Here is a 21,335-nt window from a genome sequence, read left to right on the forward strand (position 1 = left end):
CTGTAGAATGTTAATACTATTTTTAACAAGAAAATTTCGAAAGGTCATCTTATGCAATGACCAATTCTTGTGCTGTTGGGTGGGCTATAGTCGGCGTCATCTCAAGTCCTAAGCGGTCCCTTTGATGGTATACCGACAATCAGTTCAAGAACCATTCGGGAGATAGTAGGTTCGAACCCCACTGTCGGCAGCCCTGAAAATGGTTTTCCGTGGTTTCCCGTTTTCACACCAGGCAAATGTTGGGGCTGTACCTTAATTAAGGCCACGGCCGCTTCCTTCTCACTCCTAGCCCTTCCTTGTCTCATCGTCGCCATAAGACCTATCTGTGTCGGTGCGACGTAAAGCAACTAGCAAAAAATAAAAAAAAATAAAAAAAATTCAAGAACCGAGGAAAATATTCTTCCGTGTGTGAGCACAATCTCTTTCCCCTTCTCAATCTCGGTTCTCCTCCTGAACCTGGCAGCTTGTATATAACATGTATAATATCCAAGGGACCGCTTAGGACTTGGTTGACTAAATGATACACAGTAAAATGTACTGCAGTTGTTCCAGTGATTGCTGCTGTCTCTCGTCTGCGGAGAGAAGTGTCCTAGACCCCAACCCTGGCGACACTCCAAGGCCGTGATGTAACCATATCCCCTCTTAACGAGTTGCTGATTGAGCAGATGCACAAACAAGTCTCTGTTGGTACGGCTGCGTAGGATATCGGCGTACCGCAAGTCATAGGCCTACTGCTAGGTATTCCAGACAGAGTGAGATGCTCTCAAAACTGGAAAAGGGATTATGCCTGTATCTTGCCTAGTGTTGGAGGGTAGTCTTTAGATTCTGTTGGGAGTCTGGCTAAAGCGAAACAAATTAAAACTGATATCGTAGGTGCAAACACACTGCATCTGACGGAGATGTTTAGTGGTTAGTGTGATTAGCTACTACCATCGGAGACCCGGGTTCGATTCCCACCTCAGCCTTCCTCGAAGTGGTTTTCCGTGGTTTCCTACTTCTCCAAGCAAATGCCGAGATGGTACCTGTCACCTAACCACGGCCGCTTCCTTCCCTCTTCCTTTTCTATTCCTTCCCATCTTCCCATAGTCCCACAAGCATAGCATCCCCAGTTTTATCCCCCGACCCAAAGTTTCACGTTCCAGGACACTGCTCTTGAGGCTGAGGCGAAAACCAACCCTGGAGGGTACTATACCATTCACAGTTTTAAGAATGTTTTATTTCTTTCTTTCCTTCCTTCTTTCTTTCTTTCTTTCTTTCTTTCTTTCTTTCTTTCTTTCTTGCAAACCGGCCACACTTAGGACCAGGCCAGTACCACTTCATTTCCTTCTTATCATCCCTTCTTCCTTCCTCTTTCTCCACAGGGCCTTCATTCTTTCAGAATGTTGCACTCTTCTCTCTTCGGTCCATATTCCCCCTCTGTACTGTTTCTTTTCTTCTACAAGAACTTCTGTGTTGGAAAGTCTTTTCCTGAATTGGTCTATATCACGACATTCTTCATCTGCAATTCCTAACCTCTTGAGTTCTTCTTTCATTTGCTTGGCATATCCCCCCTGGCTCTTCAAGTAGTATATTTTATTAAAAAATTGTTTATTTAACCTTGCTGGATCCATTCTGAGCATGTGTCCACAGAATCGCAACCGTCTTTTCCTTATTGTTGTTTCCAGGTCTTCTGTTCTTTTGTATATCTCCTTATTTGATCGTAGTCTGTAGTTTCCCCTCTACCACCCTTGGGCCGTAAATCCTCCTTAATATTCTCCTTTCAATCTTTAGTAGATTTTCCAGGTTCGTTAGTGTTGCTGTTTCCACCCCATACAGAATCACTGGTTTTACCACAGCATCATAATGTCTTAGTTTGGCATTAATGGAAATATTCTTTTTGTTGTAAATGGCTTTGGTGGCAGTGTTTAGCCTTTCCAACTTAAGTCTCCTATTTTCCATGGCCTCTTTATCCATCCCGTTGCTACTGATAATCTCTCCCAGGTATTTAAACTGCTTTGTGACCTTCACTTCGCCATATTTCGTCTTCCTTATTCTTTTCACATAATTCCTGTCCGTGCTCATCATCTTTTTTTGGAGGAGGTATTTAAACCTGTTTTCTCGGCTATCTCCTGTAGCTCGTTTATCTGTGTTATTGCTTCCTGTTCTGTCTCAGCAAAGAGTGCCAAATCATCAGCAAAGGCCAAACACTTGGGTTTGACATGTTTATTTTTACTACCTACAGTATTATAGCACCTGAGTCATTATGTTTCCACAGTGTTTTCATGACCTTTATCTAGAACCACGTTGAACAGTGTTGGTGATAAGCTGTCACCCTGTCTCAGACTTGTTTTTATCTGTAATGGTTTGCTGTTTTCTCCTCGAAATTTCACTTTGGATATGGTGTTTGTTAGTGTTAACTTCAGTAAGTCGAGTGTTTTCACTCAAAATGTCCATCAATAATGTGTGTCTATTGAATCGTATGCTTTTTGAAAGTCAACGAAAGATATGAAGATGTTCTTTGGTCACGCATTGTAATACTTGATTATAATTTTTAGACTCAAGGTTTGATCCTGGCAAGAGCGCCCTCTCCTGAAGCCACCCTGATACTCTCCCAACGTGTGATTAATTTGCGGTGTCAGTCTGCTCAATAGGAGTTTTGAAAAATTCTTATACGTGACAGATAAACGTGATATTCCTCGGTAGTTGTTGACGTCTGTTTTCGGTCCCTTTTTGTATAGCGGGTGTATTAATGCCACTGTCCGACTCGTTGGCTGAATGGTCAGCGTACTGGCCTTCGGTTCAGAGGGTCCCAGGTTCGATTCCCGGCCGGGTCGGAGATTTTAACCTTCATTAGTTAATTCCAGTGGTCCTGGGTGTTTGTGCTGTCCCCAGTCTTGCAACTCACACACCACACATAACACTACCCTCCACTACAATAACACGCAGTTACCTACATATGGCAGATGCCGCCCACCCTCATCGGAGGGTCTGCCTTACAAGGTGCACCCGGCTAGAAATAGCCACAAGAAATTATTATTTTAATGCCACTAGCCAGTCTTCTGGTATTTTTTTATCTCTCCAATTATTCCGGAACAGTTCTGTCACTTCGGTGATAAAGGCGTCATTGGCTATCTTCCACAGTTCTGCTTTTACTCCATCTTCACCAGATATTTTGTTGTTCTTTAGGGAGTTTATTACTTCCCGTACCTCTTCCTCGTCTGGTGGTTCGGAAACTGGGTTCTGGATTGTGTCCTTCTCAACCTCCAATTTTTCCCGTGGAGATTAACAGTTAAGGAGGTCTTCAAAGTACTTTGCAAGGATCTCACAGTTATCTTTATTGTTCAGGACAAGAGTTCCATCTGTTTTCTTGAAATGCAGGCTCGGTGCTATATAGCCTTTGATTCTATTTTTAAAGGCCCTGTGGAATAATCTGGTATTGTTTAACTTGAAGTTCTCATCCATTTCTGTGACTTCTGCCCTAAGGTGTTCTCTTCTGACTCTTCTCAGTGTTTGGTGTGTTTGTTTCCTTATTTCTCGTGATTTTTCCAAATTTGTCACAGTCTTATTCTCGCCCCATGATTTCCACGCCTCAAATCTTTCTTTGACTGCATTTTCGCATTCTGCATTCCACCATGCATGCTGGCTTCGACATTTCGTAGATGCTAACTCAATTGCTGGCTCCTGCAGATTTTTTACCACTTCATTCCAATTTTTTGGCACCTGTAGCTTTTTCCTTCTTCCCTCTTTTCTTGGATGAGTAATTCACGGTCAATTTTTGGCACTCTATTGCCACAGGTATGAGTTTTTCGTCTGGGTATGAAATTCATCTTAATCTGTGATAATTAATGGTCTGATGTAACATTAACCGCTTTTCTAACTTTGACGTTATGAATTTCCTTGTAATTCTTGGATAGGCCTATCGCTACATAGTCCAGTTGAAATTCGCCTAGCAAAGGGTTTGGTGATACCCACGTTTTCTTTTTGTTGAGGCGTGCTTTGAAATGGGTAGACATGAGTTTTAAGTTGTTTATGTTGCATAAATTGATCAGTCGTTGTACGTTTTTATTCGTCCTGTTGTGTGCTGGGTATTGTCCAACTATTTCAATGTACTTCCTTTCCCGCCCCACTTGTGCATTAAAATCCCCCAGGAGAATTTTGGTGTTATTTTTTGGGATCTTGAGTATTTCACCCCCCAGTTTGTCCCAAAACTCTTCAACCATATTCGGGGTTCTTTTTATTATCCTCATTTATTGGTGCATGAGCATTTATCAGCGTGTATTTCTTATTCGCTGATTTGACCGTCATGAGCGATAGTCTTGAGTTTACACTCTTGAAGTCGACTATAGTGTTTAGAAACTTTTTGTTTACTACAAAGGCTGTTCCCAGTTGCGGGACTTTTTCATTATCTTTTTTCCAGCGTTTCCTTTGAAGATTCTGAACCCATCTGATTCAAAGGGTTCTTCATCTATGTACCGCGTTTCCTGGAGATCCAGTATCGAGATGTCGAGTCTATGCAAGACCGACTCCAATCCTCAGACCTTAATGTTACTCTCGATCGTTCAAAAATGGCGAATCGAGTAGCCGGAATTGTTGGAAATGTGGGTTCGTTTTGGTTTGTTGTTATCGTATGTAGTCGGTGTAATTTTATGAAAGTTGACGATAAATGTTAGTTTCTTTGTAGAATATAAGTGCGATTGTATTTATGTGAGTCAGTGGACACAAGGGATCTGTAATTATACACAGTGATGTGAGAATATGCTTGTTTTGATCGTGTTTTTACCCATTAAAGAACATGAGTGCACTAGGTTGACCAGGTTTTAGTCTAACTATGGCAATGCCTCTCATACAACTATTCTTAAGTTTCCTACGGAATAGAACATTAAGAGAGAAGTGGATTAGGAATATACATCGGGATTATTTTGAAGACATTGAGAAAACTGTAGCGTGCATACATCATTTTGAGAATAAGTCTGAGGTTAGGGAAGCCATTTTTCTACTTCCAAACTATTCGTGTTCCTCGAAAAATATTAATTTAGATAGAATATAACTGATATTGTGTTATTCCGTCAGTGTGCTTCAAAATGTCGAGTGATTTAGATGCAAGTGTATTTTACAATAATCTGTGCTTTCTCTGCGGAAATGTTTGGCTGGATCTTAGAGTATAACAAAACTTATAAGTGTGACAGATGGAGCAATCTGTATACTGTTACACAGAAGAAATAGTGACTTGAGGGATTAGCTGGGTTTCTAACGTAGGGTTTTACACTACCAACACCTTCAGATTCATGCTGTGGTTATCTGTTATCAAGCAGACAGCGCCGAACTGAAGCTCGTCCATGTGGTTAAATATCATAGTCAATAGAGTTTTTGCACTCATGTTCTTTAGTGGGGAAAAACCTATTATATCTTTAGTGTCTGAACGTTTCATTACTAAGGTTACTATTATTGTGTGAAGTGCTGTTATGCCATATGTCAACATTATGTTAACATTACTAGGGCCGTTCATTGGGTTAACATAATCATTACGGGTGTACTTGGGCTGAGTGACTCAGATGGTTATGGCGCTGGCCTTCTGACCCCAAGTTGGCAGATTCGATCCTGGCTCAGTCCGGTGGTATTTGAAGGTCTCAAATATGTCAGCCTTGTGTCGGTAGATTTACTGGCACGTAAAAGAACTACTGCAAGACTAAATTTCGGCATTTCGACGTCTCCGAAAACCGTAAAAATGTCGTTAGTGGGACCTAAAGCTAATAACATTATTATTTCTGGTGTACTTCCCACTCAATGTGTGAATTTAAGAAATTGTCCCCACTTCAAAACTAAGGTAACAAATTATGTTTCACAGTTCTCGTGAGAGCGAATAAATCGAGGAATTTCGCCCCTTAATTTCTTTTGAAACATTCAAAATGTTGTTAGAAGTGTCATTTTACCAGTTTTATCATGCATTTTCATCTATCCAGCGAAGTGAAATCTAAGAGGAAACGTTATTTGACGAATTGAAATTTCTAAATAATCACCTTATTGGGCTCTTTTCTAGTAGAATATATGTTATTCTAGTTGATTATACGTGGCGCGGACATGTTCAGAAGCGTTTTCATAGGCTACGTGTAAAAGTGATTTTCCCTATGATGATACTTTTATCATGTTAAATTAGCGCCGTTTATATAATATGTACGTGATATTTTCGTGTTAGCCAAGACCAGCAATCCGGCTACTTCGGCCGCCATGTTTTTTTAATATTACGGTCCGAGGATTGGAGTCGGTCTTGGTCTATGTAGCTCCGCTGTTAACTGTTTGTTTTCCAACCTGAACAAGGAAGTTGATGTTGAATGTTCCAAACTAGTATTTTCTCTTCTTCTTGAATTTAGCATTGTTCTTGTGGTGCTCCGATTCACTCACGAGCTTCAAAATGTCTTCAGGGTAATTTAATTCGTAAGAAGCTTGTTCCATGATATTAATGTTCATTTTATGGGTTAGACATAGTCCAACATTGTACAACTAAGGTTGCTAGCCTTAGAGGGCCTCATGATGTTTTCTGGCGAAAGGCAGCCAGCCATTTCCTCATACCTTAAATAGGTATGGTTTTCCCGCCAGTTCTCGGGTGGCTAATTGCAGTGGTTACCCACTGGGCGATGGGATCGCCACATCCCTACGCCTATATTATTATTATTATTATTATTATTATTATTATTATTATTATTATTATTATTATTATTATTATTATTATTATTATTATTATACCAAAACTCCATACAAAATACGGGGACATCACCCGAGTAGACAAATTCAAATACCTGGGTGAGATCATCATGAAAAATGGACTGGACAAAGAAGCACTTCAGGAGCGAGTACACAAACTGGAAATAGCCTACCAAACATCCCGCACAATCTACAACAAAAAATGCCTCTCCCAAAACACCAAGATACGTCACTATGAAACAGTTCTGAAGCCAGTAGTTCTATATGCAGCCGAAACCCTGTCTCTAAATGCCAACAAAGGACTCCTTGAAGAACTGGAGAAAAGAGAACGCAAAATTGTGAGAGGAATCTTGGGATCAAAGTACAGAAATGGAGTCCATCAAAAGAGATCCAACAAGGAAGTCTACAGCAAAATAGAGAAAATTACCGACACAATCAGAAAAAGACGGGCACGATTTTACGGTCATCTGAAAAGAATGGACGGAAGAAAGTTAACTAAAGAAATATTTCACTTTTTGATTCACACCCCAAAACCACAATTCCCTGGTTTAGAAATACCAAAGAAGACCTTCAAATGCTACATATCTCAGCTGAAGACGCCCTTAACAGAGATCTCTTCCGCAAGAAAATATTTTTTTTTTTGCTATGGGCTTTACGTCGCACCGACACAGATAGGTCTTATGGCGACGATGGGATAGGAAAGGCCTAGGAGTTGGAAGGAAGCGGCCGTGGTCTTAATTAAGGTACAGCCCCAGCATTTGCCTGGTGTGAAAATGGGAAACCACGGAAAACCATTTTCAGGGCTGCCGATAGTGGGATTCGAACCTACTATCTCCCGGATGCAAGCTCACAGCCGCGCGCCTCTACGCGCACGGCCAACTCGCCCGGTAAGAAAATATTGACGAACGGGCGAAACCGAGACGAGCAACCGAAGAGAAGACACGGTGCCCCTTGGACAGAGGAGCGTAAGCAGGCCCACTCACAAAGAATGAGGGAAATTTGGGCTCTAAAGAAGGCCAAGTTCAGTGTCAAATGCAACAAGACTTAACGTGGTCCTTGATGGCCCCAGCGAATTATATATATTATTATTATTATTATTATTATTATTATTATTATTATTATTATTATTATTATTATTATTATTATTATTCCGCCACCTTTCCCACACCCTAGTGTGAACTCTAACGCTCTTGTAAACTCGACCGGGCCGATGACCTCGATGTTAGGCCCCTTTAAACAACAAGCATCATCATCATAATCATCATTAGTAAACTCGACCCTGTCTTGCGTACGGATGCCCTTCCTGACGCCAACTATATGTGGAGGGATGTATTCACTATTACAATATACTCATGTGTTAGTTGATTGCGTGGTGCATTGTGGTGTATATGAAGAGATGTGTACCGGGACAGACACAAAACACCCGATATTCGAGTTAAAATAATCCCCGACCCGGACAGGAATCGCACCCAGGACTCTCTGAACCGTGAAGATCTGGATGCTGACCATTTAGACAGGGAGTCTCATTATTATTATTATTATTGTTGTTGTTGTTGTTGTTGTTAAACATAAATTGTTTCGTTCTTTCAAATAACGTGTTTAAAACCCAAGGGGGGTGGGGGAAATCCGATAAAGCCCATTCTTCCAATTGTATGCCTGTTGTAAATCTTACTGTATGCTCGTCCGCTCGTGTTTCTGTGGTATTAACTTGTCTATACCTGGCTCCATGGCTAAATGGTTAGCGTGCTGGTCTTTGGTCCAGGGGGTCCCGGGTTCGATTCCTGACTGGGCCAGGGAGTTTAAACCTCATTTTTAATTCCGATGGCTCGGGGGCTGGGCGTGTGTGCGCGTCATCATTTGAATTCATCATAGGTAGGTCCTCGTCCTCACAGATATGGCGTCAACTCGAAAGACCCCACGCAATTATTATTATTATTAATATTATTAATAATAATTATTAATAATTAATTAATTAATTAATAATAATTATTAATAATATTAATAATAATAATAATATAACCTGTCTATGGTTCACATAACAGGACTTTTTCTGTACAATCTGCTTTAAGTCGCGCCGGCGCAGATAGATATTATGGTGACTATGGGATAAGAAAGGCTTAGGAGTGGGAAGGAAGCGACAGCTCTGGCACATGCCTGGTATCAAAATGGGAAACCACGGAAAACCATCTTCAGGGCTGCCGACGGTGGAATTCGAACCCATCATCCACCGAATGCAAACTGACGGCTATGTGACTCAAACCGCGTGGCTACTTGCTCAGTAGTTCTTGTTTATTTTGATCTGTATATTCTAGTCTTGATTTGAATAGCTATATTATATCAGTTATTGCAATCTAGTTTTAAGATGTTCGAATTCTGGCGAAGCTGGTAAAATTGTTAGGAATAATAATAATAATAATAATAATAATAATAATAATAATAATAATAATAATAATAATAATAATAATAATCATAATAATCCAAGCCTGCCATCTTCTTACAGGCCTGAAGGCCCTTGGAGGAATGAAAAATAAAAGCCTCCACTCTTCATAACCTCCGCACGAAGTGGAATAGCGTGGTTAGCTCTATGCCGGATGGCCTTTGTTCTCAGGAAGTATCCAGGTGTTTATTTTTGTTGCAAGCTGAGTGAACCTCAGGGCCATGTGCCACTCAAGAAGTGGAAACTATTTTTCTGATTTGTATACTTCCTCACTGGGAATCAAACCCACATCCACCGAGCACTCCTTTACTGCTTCGGCTTGGTGCCCCCTAATAATGTACTGTATATAATAAATGTAAATGTTTTCAGCATTTTACTTCCCCAGAAGTACTTATACATACATACATACATACATACATACATACATACATACATACATACATACAACCACCTTAATGTTCAAAATTTCATGTTGCTGTAGAATAATTTGAGCGACAAAGGTGTGGAACTTCCTGCTCAAAGAACTGTTCAAGAAAAGGCCAGGAGTCTTGAAAACTCAGGACAACCTTAGGACATTGGAATCAATGGCTGTTCTTACTTTATTACTTGTTATGGGCTATAATACTTTATGGTACGTAAAACTATTGATACTTGACATAGCAAAAAAAGTCTTGAATGATCTGTCTTGTAAAAACTAATTGTTTCATATTTCAGGTCTTTGGACTGGGAAATAAGACATATGAGCATTACAATGAAGTAGCCAAATATGTGGATCGACGGCTGGAGGAGCTGGGAGCCACACGAGTGTACGAGCTGGGAATGGGAGATGATGATGCTAAGTAAGTTTTGATTCTCATTTGGCAGAATCATCCAATCTACTGAACTTTGAGTGTGTTACTTTATTAACATGTTGGTTTTAAAGTATATTAAGTTTTAGTATGATATCTGTTGACTATGAAAGCTTTAAAAGAGATGTCCTTAATTAAAATGTTGTCAAGAATGGATATCCTCTAAAATTGTGTAAATTCTCTGTGGCACTTCATAAAAGCCAAGAGTTATTTAAGATAACTACAGTAGGAGTCCGCTATAGCGAGTACGTCATATAACGAGAATCCCGTTATACGACAACTTTTGTCCGTCCCTTTTAAATTCCTATATTAAACTGTGTATTATCTTTCGGTTACAGCGAGAGCCCTGTCACTGACGCATCCGTTATTACGAGCGATTATGCGTGCTCCATTTTTTCCGTTGCCGTTATTTATGCACCGTCATTCATTATACTGCATGCGATCGATCATCTTTGGTAGGTATCGTTTTCTCGCTCTGCCCACCAGCGAGCGCTGTCGTCGAAATTCGAGGACAATATCGGAATCGATTAGTAATACCCGTCGACTGCTCTTCTGCAAGGAAACTAAAGAGAACATGTTTTCGTAATAAATGCGTAAATAACGTGTCCGATAACCGTTGTTAACTCGTTAAAGATAAACGCTGAATAAACGATCGCTTAATTTTAATGCTAAAAGTAAGTGAGATAGGCCTACACTCAAGATATGGCAGAGTGCGTCATTGATTACGAAGTTAGTTTATATTTTCTCGCGTCCGTTAAATTACGGAAAGACTATTACCATGTAAATTTATAGCGAGAAGGTTATAGTTTCTCTAACTGGCGCTTGAAGTATGTTTTCATCATACATATAGTACAGTTAAGTTAGGATAGGTGACGCTATTTGAATAACAAAACTGAAACGTTTGCGACAAAATGCTATCGATCATTTTCGATACGATATAGTTTTCGCGCTATGTGCATTTGCGAGCTCTCTCGTCAACATTCGAAGGCGATGTTGGAGTCGATTAGTAATACCCGTCGACTGCTGTTCTCTAAAGAAAATTCGAAATGAAAGAGGATAACATGTTTTCGTAATAAATGCGTAAATAATGTGGCCGATAGCAGTTGTTAATCTCGTTAAAAATGAAGGCTGAAGTAAACGATCTCTTAATTTTAATGGTATACCGTATACTGAAATTAAGTAAGAATGTGATACACCTTAAGATATGGCAGGCAGGGTAGGCTACATAATTGATTTCAGAGGATAGTTTATATTTTCTCGCGTCTAGTTAAATTTCGGAAAGCTATTCCCATGTCAATTTTTAGCGAGGAGGTTATAATTTCTCTACATGCGTTTCAAATAGGTTTTCATGATACATATACGGTTAGGTTAGGTGACGCCGTTTGAAGAAGAAAACTGAAATGTTTGCCACAGAAGCCTCTGGAGTGATACCGTATTTCTCCGAATCCAGTACGACGTTTTTTTCTCAGAATCTCATGTGAAAAATCAAGGGTCGTTTTGCATTCGCGGCCTGATAGTAATGAACACCACTGGTAACTACCGCAGTAACCACACTGTTTCTTTTCACTCCCGCGTGCGTGCACACAAAACTCGTTGACAATAAACGATCGCCTCTTTATCATATATCGCAATCCGCGGCGACCGGTTGTAGGCCTACAGTGCCTAGCCTATGTGTAACGCCACTGGATCTGGATCTCGGGAAATAAGAAGAGGGAATGATATTCGATTATCCTCTACAACTCAAATCTGCAGAATGGCATCAAAACATGCGAGCCTTCGAATTCTTAGAAAGGCCACGGCTACTCACTAGCAGAATGATAACGCGTCTGCTGTACCTGACGCTTAGTAAAATCAAGTTTTATAGACAGCAGGAATGTTTTCGTGATGGATCGTCGTATTGTAAAGATACGTGGAACAGGTATTGCCGGCATATTTTCAACGGGTTATCGTCGATGTTATGATGCCAGTTTTAAGTTAATGGCTATTAAACACTCGGAAATGTATAACAATTGTGCAACCGCAAGAAAATACGACATAGGCCTAACTAAAGCCAATATTCGGCGTTACCGTGAAGACAAAGTTAGCTTAAAAATGCGTACCGGTAGGGCCTACTGCACAAAAAATGCATTCAGTGGTCCGCAACAAGGACGCTTTAAAGTAGTCGAAGATGAAATTGTGAGATATGTGTACAAAAATGCAAGGGCGGAATTACCATACCACGGCGCAATATAAACTCGTTCGTTGACTTCCAAAAGTCCGCGAATAAGGAATATACATCGCTAGCCGCTGAAGTTGGCCGAATCCGGCAAGCAAGACGTGCGTGTAGCGGCAGCCAGTTATATCTGACGCTGAGTGAAAGTAACAGTTTTATAGTAAAGAAGAATATTTTCCTGATGGATCGGGGTATTGTAGAGACGCGTGGAATGTGTATTGCCAGCAAATTTTCAACGAGTTCCCTACTATATTATGATGCCAATTTTAAATTAATGGTTATTAAACACGCTGAAATAAAACATAATTGTATAGCCGCATAAAAATACGGCATAACTAAAGCCAATGTCCGGCGTCTACAAATAGTCTAAAAATGTGTACTGTATAAGAAAGACATTCATACGATTTTACAAAGCACTTTTCAAGGCTGTTTAATTTTTTTTTAAAGGATAAAGTGGGTGTCGTCTTTGATTCGGAGAAATATGGTAATATATTTTTTTCAGAATGAAATTAAACACACACTTTCACGTAGTATCGGATTTCGAAAACAACAAACAGGCCGTAGTGTGGATATTATCCGCGAAAACGCAAGTTTTGAACAAACTGATTGCCATTTTATACGGATTGTAATGTGTATAGGGGTTTTCGCGACTTTTAAAAATCGGATATAACGACAATCTGCTATAGCGAGTAAATTTTTCGCCGTTATGAATTCTCGCTATAACGGACTTCTACTGTAATTCTATGGTACATATACTGTTCCAGGGTCCTTTCATTTTCTTCAGCTGTAGAGAAGAGTATGCATATAGTGCTTATTTTTTAACAATTATGAAATTCGTACTTTCTTACAGGGGTGTAGCCAAGGGGGATTACTGGGGTTTAGACCCTCCCTCCCATGGAAATTTTACAAACAGAGAATACACAGAAACTGACAACAAATATTCAGAGACATAATTGTACAACCAACAGATCTGTTGAATCTATTTTCTAGGAAACCTTGAATGTTCGATTTTAGATAGTAAACTGAACATACCATTTGCTGTAAAACTGTTGACCTTGATAGTTTTCTTCTTGATCTGTATTTTAATGTAAGATTTTGCAGTGTTCTGCAATCTGAATATCAACATAATTCACTTGTATCAGTGTCCTTATAAGTCTTGCATACGCGCACCACAGACACACTTCCATTGTGTTCCATCATCATTTTGTAACTCTAACCCCCCCAATTGGCTGATCCTGGTTTTGCTACTGCTTTCTTACCTCCCACCCACCCACCCACCCACCCACCTACAAGTTTCTGCAATGCATATACTGTCTATTGTTGAATAAATTGGTAAATCCCTTGGAGGAATTTGTTTGTGTGTAGTTTCATTACTTGTGTACTGTGATGCTCTCTTACTGTGGCATGTCATTAAAACTAGGGTTGCCGGGCTGAGTGGCTCAGACGGTTAAGGCGCTGGCCCTCTGACCCCAACTTGGCAGGTTCGATCCTGGCTCAGTCCGGTGGTATTTGAAGGTGCTCAAATACGTCAGCCTCGTGTCGGTAGATTTACTGGCACGTAAAAGAACTCCTGCGGGACTAAATTCCGGCACCTCGGCGTCTCCGAAAACCTTAAAAGAGTAGTTAGTGGGACGTAAAACAAATAACATTATTATTATTAAAACTAGGGTTGTTCATAAATGTCTGGAAACTAGAAATGTTCTGTATGGATGTATTAATTGTGGCTTGCGTAATGTACCTTGATATGGATGGCCTGATTTTTCCACAAAATTGTATTAAGTTATGAAGTATGAGGAGCTGAGTGTTGGAGCTTGTAGGTGTAACTCAAAATTGTACATACTAGCATTTTTCTTTTACTTTCAGAGTTAAAATTGAGATTTATATACTTCGTGAAGGTGACCAGTGCTAGTCTTTATTTTACATCATCTTGTACATGTAATTGACCAGTGTGGCTTCATAATTGTTTCTGCTATAGGTTGCATTAATTTCTGTTTCATAAGACAAGGATGGTATAAGGAACTGCAAGACATGCTCATTTCTTCAATGTGCCTGCGAGGTGTTCCATCACACTTCAAATGTGTAATTTGTTATTGGAATGGATGCCGTGCACCTGTTTTCATTAACCAGGCCTTCAGTACAGCAAGCATCGCTCATAGAGAATGTCTTCAATGATAAAAAGCACATTTGTCCTACTATTTTTGTCGAATAAACTCAACTGTTCTTAAATGTGTCAGAGTGGATCCATTTATAACTATGAGATGCATCATAGACATCAAGAAACAGAATCACCTAGGTCCTTCTTTATCTTTTAACACTAATTATGAAATGCATACTTTCTTACCCCTCAAAGTTTCTGCATTGGATATATAGTGTTGGATTGGTTAATTATTCATGTACTCATGTACTGTGATGTTCGCTTAATCCTAGAATGGTAACAATACGCCTCATAGACGTACACGCAAATGTAAATGCCCGCCAAAGCGAGTGACCATGACAGGGCATCCCTACCCTCCAGCTATGCTTCAAAAAGCCCCACGTGCGTCACGTCCCAGCCGTGTTCCTGTCCACGTTCGGTGAATAATAACCCTCTTACGTAATGTAGTGCGCCTGAGAGGTGCATATTTACCATAAATTGGTGTGATTCTTTCTAGTTTATTTCATATGAGTTTTTATCAAATTTGTTGTAGGTTATTTTTCTTTTACTTCAGTTACTTCTGGAACAAGAATTTACTTTCAACAAGCTAGTAAGTCTGTCTTGAGAGTCTAGATTTTTTTTACTGGTGTTTATTTTTATGTACCACTTGTGCCTTGTATATCTTGTGTTGGAAATAGAACAATTAATTCAAGTATCAGAAAGAAAATATAATTGAATTCACCTCTATACTTAGTGATGTAGTTAACATGAAGAACGTTGGAGAAAAGAAAGATAGGAGACAGTACAGGCATTGTTTTGCGCCGTGTTCACCTTGGAAGCGTATAGTTACCAATAAGCGTTAAATTTCCTCGTTACCATTCTAGGGTTAATGTTCCTTTCTTGTAGACTTTATTGGTCAATGTGACATGGTATAGTGATCAGAAATGTTTCATAAACTGAATTTTCAGAATAAGTCTGGGCTAATTATCATATGTGAAAACATTGATCATCTTTGTTATGTTTGTGTATAAAAATCAAGATTTTTCTCAACATAACGTCAATTAAAGGGCTGTGTGCCTCAGACGATAGAAGCGCTGACCTTCTGAGCCCACGTTGGTTGGCTTGATCCTGGCTCAGTCCAGTGTTATTTGAAGGTGCTTGAGTATGTCAGCCTCATGTTGGTAAATTTCATATCACATAAAATAACTCCTGCAAGACAAAATTCTGGCACCTCAGCATCTCGGAAAACTGTTGCAGTTGTTGGTGGTACATAAAACTAAAAATAATACTATTACTGACAATTAGTGTTTATTACGAAGGTTAGTTAAATAGGTTGAGTGTATGTAGCCTGTCTCTGAGTGAAGCAATCCATGCATTACCTTGAATATCGTGTTAGTAACAGTGAAAAATGGGTATATTTGGAGGTTCTGTCCATATGCATTTATGGACTGTTGCTGCTTCAGCTTCCATTGTTGTTTGTCAAGGATTGAGGCCAATAATTTCCATTCTTTACTCATAACAGTGCAATTTCCTCCAACAATTGCTGTTTTTAAACTGCTGTAAGAAAAGTAAAATATCCTGCAAAATCTGACAAAAATAAAACTCAATGTAGTACACCTGGGAAAGGAAAAAACAAGAAAAGTGACTTCTCAAGAAACAAATGCTCTACACATTGTTGAGCATGCTAATACAATAATAAAATTCAGATTGACATTGCTTGGCGAGGATTTTACACTATGGACATAGAAAGCATAGCACTGTATTGTTGCTGCTACATTGTTGTGTTGTATGGCATTTGCAGCTTGTTTAATATCATTAAGCTGTCCATACTTAGTTTCTTTCTTTTCATGATGAATAAATATTACATACATACATACATACATACATACATACATACATACATACATACATACATACATACATATACTAGCAAGATACCCGTGCTTCGCTACGGTATTATACTGAAATTTATAATTGAATGCTTATTGTTTTAGATATATAATCGGTCGAAATTCGCGGTCTGACTCGTTTTCTGGGTGAATCCACCAAAATTCCCGATCTGACTCGTTTTCTATTAGATTACGGCACGTTTCCTCCCATTTTTCAATCTTCCTTTCCAGCAATCGATTTCGTACTTCCCGGGCTAGGCTCAGGTATTCCTCCCGGTCAGTTGGGTCCGTAAATCTTTGCCATCTTTTCCTATAATCATTTTTCATATGGATAAAATCCTTCAGAAAATCCGGCGTGGTGTCATATTGGGTGCCTTGGCGGCATTGAACCCGCGGCCGGACTGCATTCTTAGTCATTACCCGTCCAGGAGCCGTTTCCAGCGCGGTCCACACATTTGACGACGGTCCGGAACATCATTATTATTATTATTATTATTATTATTATTATTATTATTATTAGCGTATTCTCCCAATAATGGAAGACGTTAAGCAAAAAACTCAATCAAGCTTTCTTTGGGTTCTTCTTGTTCTTCCAATAGGCTTTCATTCTCTCTGAGAAGGCTTGTTTACGTTCTTCCGACCATTTCGGTCTGCACTGTTTTTGCTTTGGTTGCTCTGATGTAACTTCCCACTTTTTGACTTTGTGTCTGAAGGTGTCTCTTTCTAAAATGTCTGTTGCACATATGTTTGCGTTTTTGAGGTCCTTTTGAAGTTCGTCCAGCCAAGGTGTTGAATTCTTAAGTGAGCTAACATAATTTAATATTCTTTTTGACAGTCGATTTTCTGGTAATCTTGTGAGGTGTCCAAAGAATTTCATTCGTCTTTTCTTAATGTCAATTTCAATGTTTGAAACTTTTTCTGTTGTTTTGATTGATTGTAGCCTGTAACCATCTTGGGTATATCTTGCTCCTAGGATTTTCCTGATGATCTTCCTCTCTTACTTTTTTATTTCTTCTAATTCTTGTTTACTGTTAAGTGACAATGTTTCACTTGCACAAAGGACTGTTGGTTTTATGACTGTGTTGTAATGCCGAATTTTTGTCTGTCTTGACATGCATTTTTTGTTGTAGATGTCTTGAACTAACCCTAATGCCTTCTTGACTTTTTGGAGACGGTTTTGCTGTGAGATCTTCTCAAGGCCTGTCGGTTCGATGAATTCTCCGAGGTATTTAAAGTACGAGACCCGGTCGATTTTACCGTATTTTGTTCTCAGGCTCGTGATATCTGTCTTTGAACAGAAGAATTTGGTTTTCTCAAATGAAATCTGTAGTCCCACTTTTTCTGCAGATTCCTTAAGTATCTCAAGCTGCTTGATGGCAGTCTCCTCATCCTCTGTTAAAATCGCCAGATCGTCCGCAAATGCGAGGTATGGTACGTAGAGGTTGTTTTTGGGAAAGCCCAATCGGATCGGTTTCCAAGATTCACGTTTCTTGAGTTCCTTCTCCCATTCTTCCATAACCTTGTCTAGGACGACGTTGAACAGAATAGGAGAGAGTCCATCACCTTGTCTCACACCTGTTTGAATGTCGAAGGGTTCTGAAATTTCTCCCATAAATTTCACTTTAGATTTTGTGCCCGTTAGTGTTTGTTTTATGAGTTCTAGGGTTTTGGGATCTAGTCCTCTCTCTTCTAGAATTTGGAATAGTGAGGGTCTGTCTATCGAATCATATGCCTTTTTGAAATCTACAAATGTGCATACTGTAGGCTTTTGTCTGAGGGCTCGTAGTTTAAGTATGGTTTTGAGGTTGAAAATTTGTTCTGGGCATGAACTGTTTGGTCTGAATCCTGCTTGAAATTCTGATAATTTGGGTTCTAATTGTTGTTGTGTTCTATGCAAGAGACAGGCTGATAGTATTTTGTATGTGACTGATACAAGTGAGATTCCTCTGTAATATTGTTTACGTCTAACTTGCTGCCTTTTTTATGTAGTGGATGGATTAGAGCAATCTTCCAGTCATCCGGTAGCTTTTCGGTTTGCCAAATGTTTTGGATTATTTGTGTAATTTCTCTGAGTGAATTTGGGCCTAAATTTTTCAGAAGTTCAGCTACAATTCCGTCTTCCCCTGATGCTTTGTTGTCTTTAAATTTCTTGATATGTGAATAAATTTCTTCTTGAGTTGGTGGTGACGAATTTTCCGGTATGATTTCTGGCTGTACTTTCGGGAATCTCTTTTTGGGTTCTGGACAATTTAAAAGCTGTGAAAAATATGTAGCTAATTCTTGGCAGTTTTCCTTATTTGTCAAGGCTAGTTTACCATCTTGCTTCCGAAAGCAAAGGTTCTGTGGGGAATATCCTTTAATTTGGTTCGCAAAGGTCTTGTAGAAATCGTGTGTGTTGTAATTTTTGAAGTTGTCTTCAATTGACTTCAGTTGGACATTGACGTATTTCCGTTTATTTTGTCTTAAAATCTTGGATACATGCTTGCGAACTTCGAAGAATTTCTTCTGTGTTTCTTCTGATTTGTTACAATTCTAGTGCGGTCTCACATTCTTGATTCCACCAAGGATGTTTTGGTTTCTTGTGAAGAGGGATTATTATTATTATTATTATTATTATTATTATTATTATTATTATTATTATTATTATTATTATTATTATGTGTTGCTGGAATGGCTGATGACAGGGAAAACCGGAGTATCCGGAGAAAAACCTGTCCCGCCTCCGTTTTGTTCAGCACGACTGTCGCATGGAGTGACCGGGATTTGAACCACGGAACCCAGCTGTGAGAGGCCGGCGCGCTGCCGCTCACGTCTATTACCTTCAGTTTTGAGATATACGTATCCCCATAAAAATAATTTATTTTCACTTCATTTCACACTACTCCCCCACCCCCCTAAGTGAATTTTCCCGCAAAAAATACTTGTTTCTTTAATAGTAATGGATCTTGTAAATACCAATTATCACGACTCTAACTTCTTCAGTTTTTGATTTATGTGTCCTCATGAAAGGAATTCAACTCCTTTACACTCCCGCCCTCCAAGATGGTTTCCCCCAAAACGCGTTTTTCTTTGTTTTTAAAGGAGATCCAAATACGAATTTCACGTCTGTAACAACCTTAGTTTTTATTAGATGTATGCATTCTCATAAAATTAAGTAAATTAATTTTTCAATTCTTTCACCCCCACCCCCACTTCTTTGGATTTTCCGAGAATACGTGTTTCTTTACTTTTAAAGCAGATTCCAAATATCAAATTTCACGTCTGTAACATCTTCATTTTTGAGATATCATTAGCCTAATTAAAAGAATTCAACACCATTTTCAGTCACTTTTACCCCCCCCCTCCACCCAAGTGGTATTTCCGAAAACTAAAAATACACGTTCCTTTATATTTAATAGAGATAAAAAATACCATTTTTCACTTCTGTAACATGTTAAGTTCTTTTAGATATACTGTAAAAATTCTCATTTTAAAATTTCACCACTTTTGAGTTACCCTTAAGCGGAGTTTCCAAAAACAAATCACCTATATTTCTTTACATTTACAGGAGATTCCAAACACCCACTTTTTACGTCTGTAACATTTTACGTTTCCAAGATATTCTGTAGATATAGTCTTTCAAAAAATTCACCCCAATTTGTCACTCCTGTTTAACCGCCATTAATTGGATTTTCCAAAAACTAAAAATACGTGTTTCTTTATTTTTAAAGGAGATCCCATATACAAATTTTCAGTTCTGTAATATCTTTCGTTTCTGAGATATATGTATCCTCATTAAAGGCATTCAAATCATTTTTCACCCTTTTACACCCCTCCTATTGGGATTTACGGGAAACAAAGTAATACGTGTTCCTTTATTTTTAGAGGAGATTCTAACTACCAATTTTTACATCTGTAAATTTGAAAGTTTTAAGATGTAGACACACTCATTTTAAAAAATTAACCCCCCTTTTCACCCCCCAATATTTGGATTTTCCAAAAACGAAAAAATACGTGTTTCTTTACTTTTAAGTAGATCCCAAATACCAATTTTCAGGTCTGTAATATCTTCAGGTTCTGAAATATAAGTAGCCTCATTAAAGGCATTCAACCCATTATTCACCCTTTTCACTCCTATTGCGATTTTCCGAAAACAAAAAATACATGTTTCTTTATTTTTAATGAAGATTCTAAATACCAATTTTTACATCTGCGAACTTTAAAAGTTTGGAGATATAGATTTACTCATTTTAAAAATTCACCCCCTTTTCACCCTAGCATTAATTGGATTTTCCAAAAACAAAAAAATACCTGTTTCTTTATTTTTAAAGGAGATTCCAAACACCAATTTTCAGGTCTGTAATATCTTCAGTTTCTGAGATATAAGTAGCCTCATTAAAGGCATTCAACCCCTTTTTCACCCCTTTTCACTCCTCCTATTGCGAATTTCCTAAAACAAAAAAATACATGTTTCTTTATTTTTAATGAAGATTCTAAATACCAATTTTTACATCTGCAAACTTTAAAAGTTTGGAGATATAGATTCACTCATTTTAAAAATTCGCCCCCTTTTCACCCTCCCATTAATTGTATTTTCCAAAAACAAAAAAATACGTGTTCCTTTATTTTTAAAAGAGATCAAAATTACCAATTTTCAGGTCTGTAATATCTTCAGTTTCTGAGATATAAGTACCGGTGTCCTGATTAAAGGCATTCAACCCATTTTCCCCCATTTTAACCCTTTTTCACCCCTCCTATTGGGATTTTCTGAAAACAAAAAAATACGTGTTTCCTTATTTTTTAAAGAAGATTCTAAATACCAATTTTTACATCTGTAAACTTTTAATGTTTTGAGATATAGATACACTCATTTTAAAATTTCACCCCCCATTTCACCCCCTTAGCGAAGGAATATCCCAAAATCCTCTCTTAGCGAGCACCTACATCTTAATATGAATATATCCCCAAAATTTCATTTCTTTATGTCCAGTAGTTTTGGCTCGGCGATGATGAATCAGTCAGTCAGTCAGGACAAGCTATTTTATATATATAGATACATACATACATACATACATACATACATACATACATACATACATACATACATACATACATACATACATACATGAAAATCAATATAAAATGCAAGAATATCCAT

General features: G+C 38.6%; 2 protein-coding genes across 5 annotated transcripts in view; one reads left to right on the top strand and one right to left on the bottom strand.

Moving 5' to 3' along the window:
• The window catches only part of Cpr (Cytochrome P450 reductase), a 576,566-nt gene that overhangs the window by 453,759 nt on the left and 101,472 nt on the right, over window positions 1-21,335 (top strand). For all 4 annotated transcript variants that reach the window (XM_067141922.2, XM_067141924.2, XM_067141923.2 and 1 more), the window contains one exon: window positions 9,830-9,954. In XM_067141922.2, the coding sequence (XP_066998023.1) occupies window positions 9,830-9,954 (125 nt within the window). The remainder of the gene's footprint in view (window positions 1-9,829; window positions 9,955-21,335) is intronic.
• Window positions 1-21,335, bottom strand: part of LOC136864651 (lymphocyte antigen 75) — a 350,542-nt gene that overhangs the window by 14,790 nt on the left and 314,417 nt on the right. The gene's annotated exons all lie outside the window — the stretch shown is intronic.

This window comes from Anabrus simplex, chromosome 2 (assembly GCF_040414725.1).
Source record: "Anabrus simplex isolate iqAnaSimp1 chromosome 2, ASM4041472v1, whole genome shotgun sequence".
NCBI lineage: Eukaryota > Metazoa > Arthropoda > Insecta > Orthoptera > Tettigoniidae > Anabrus > Anabrus simplex.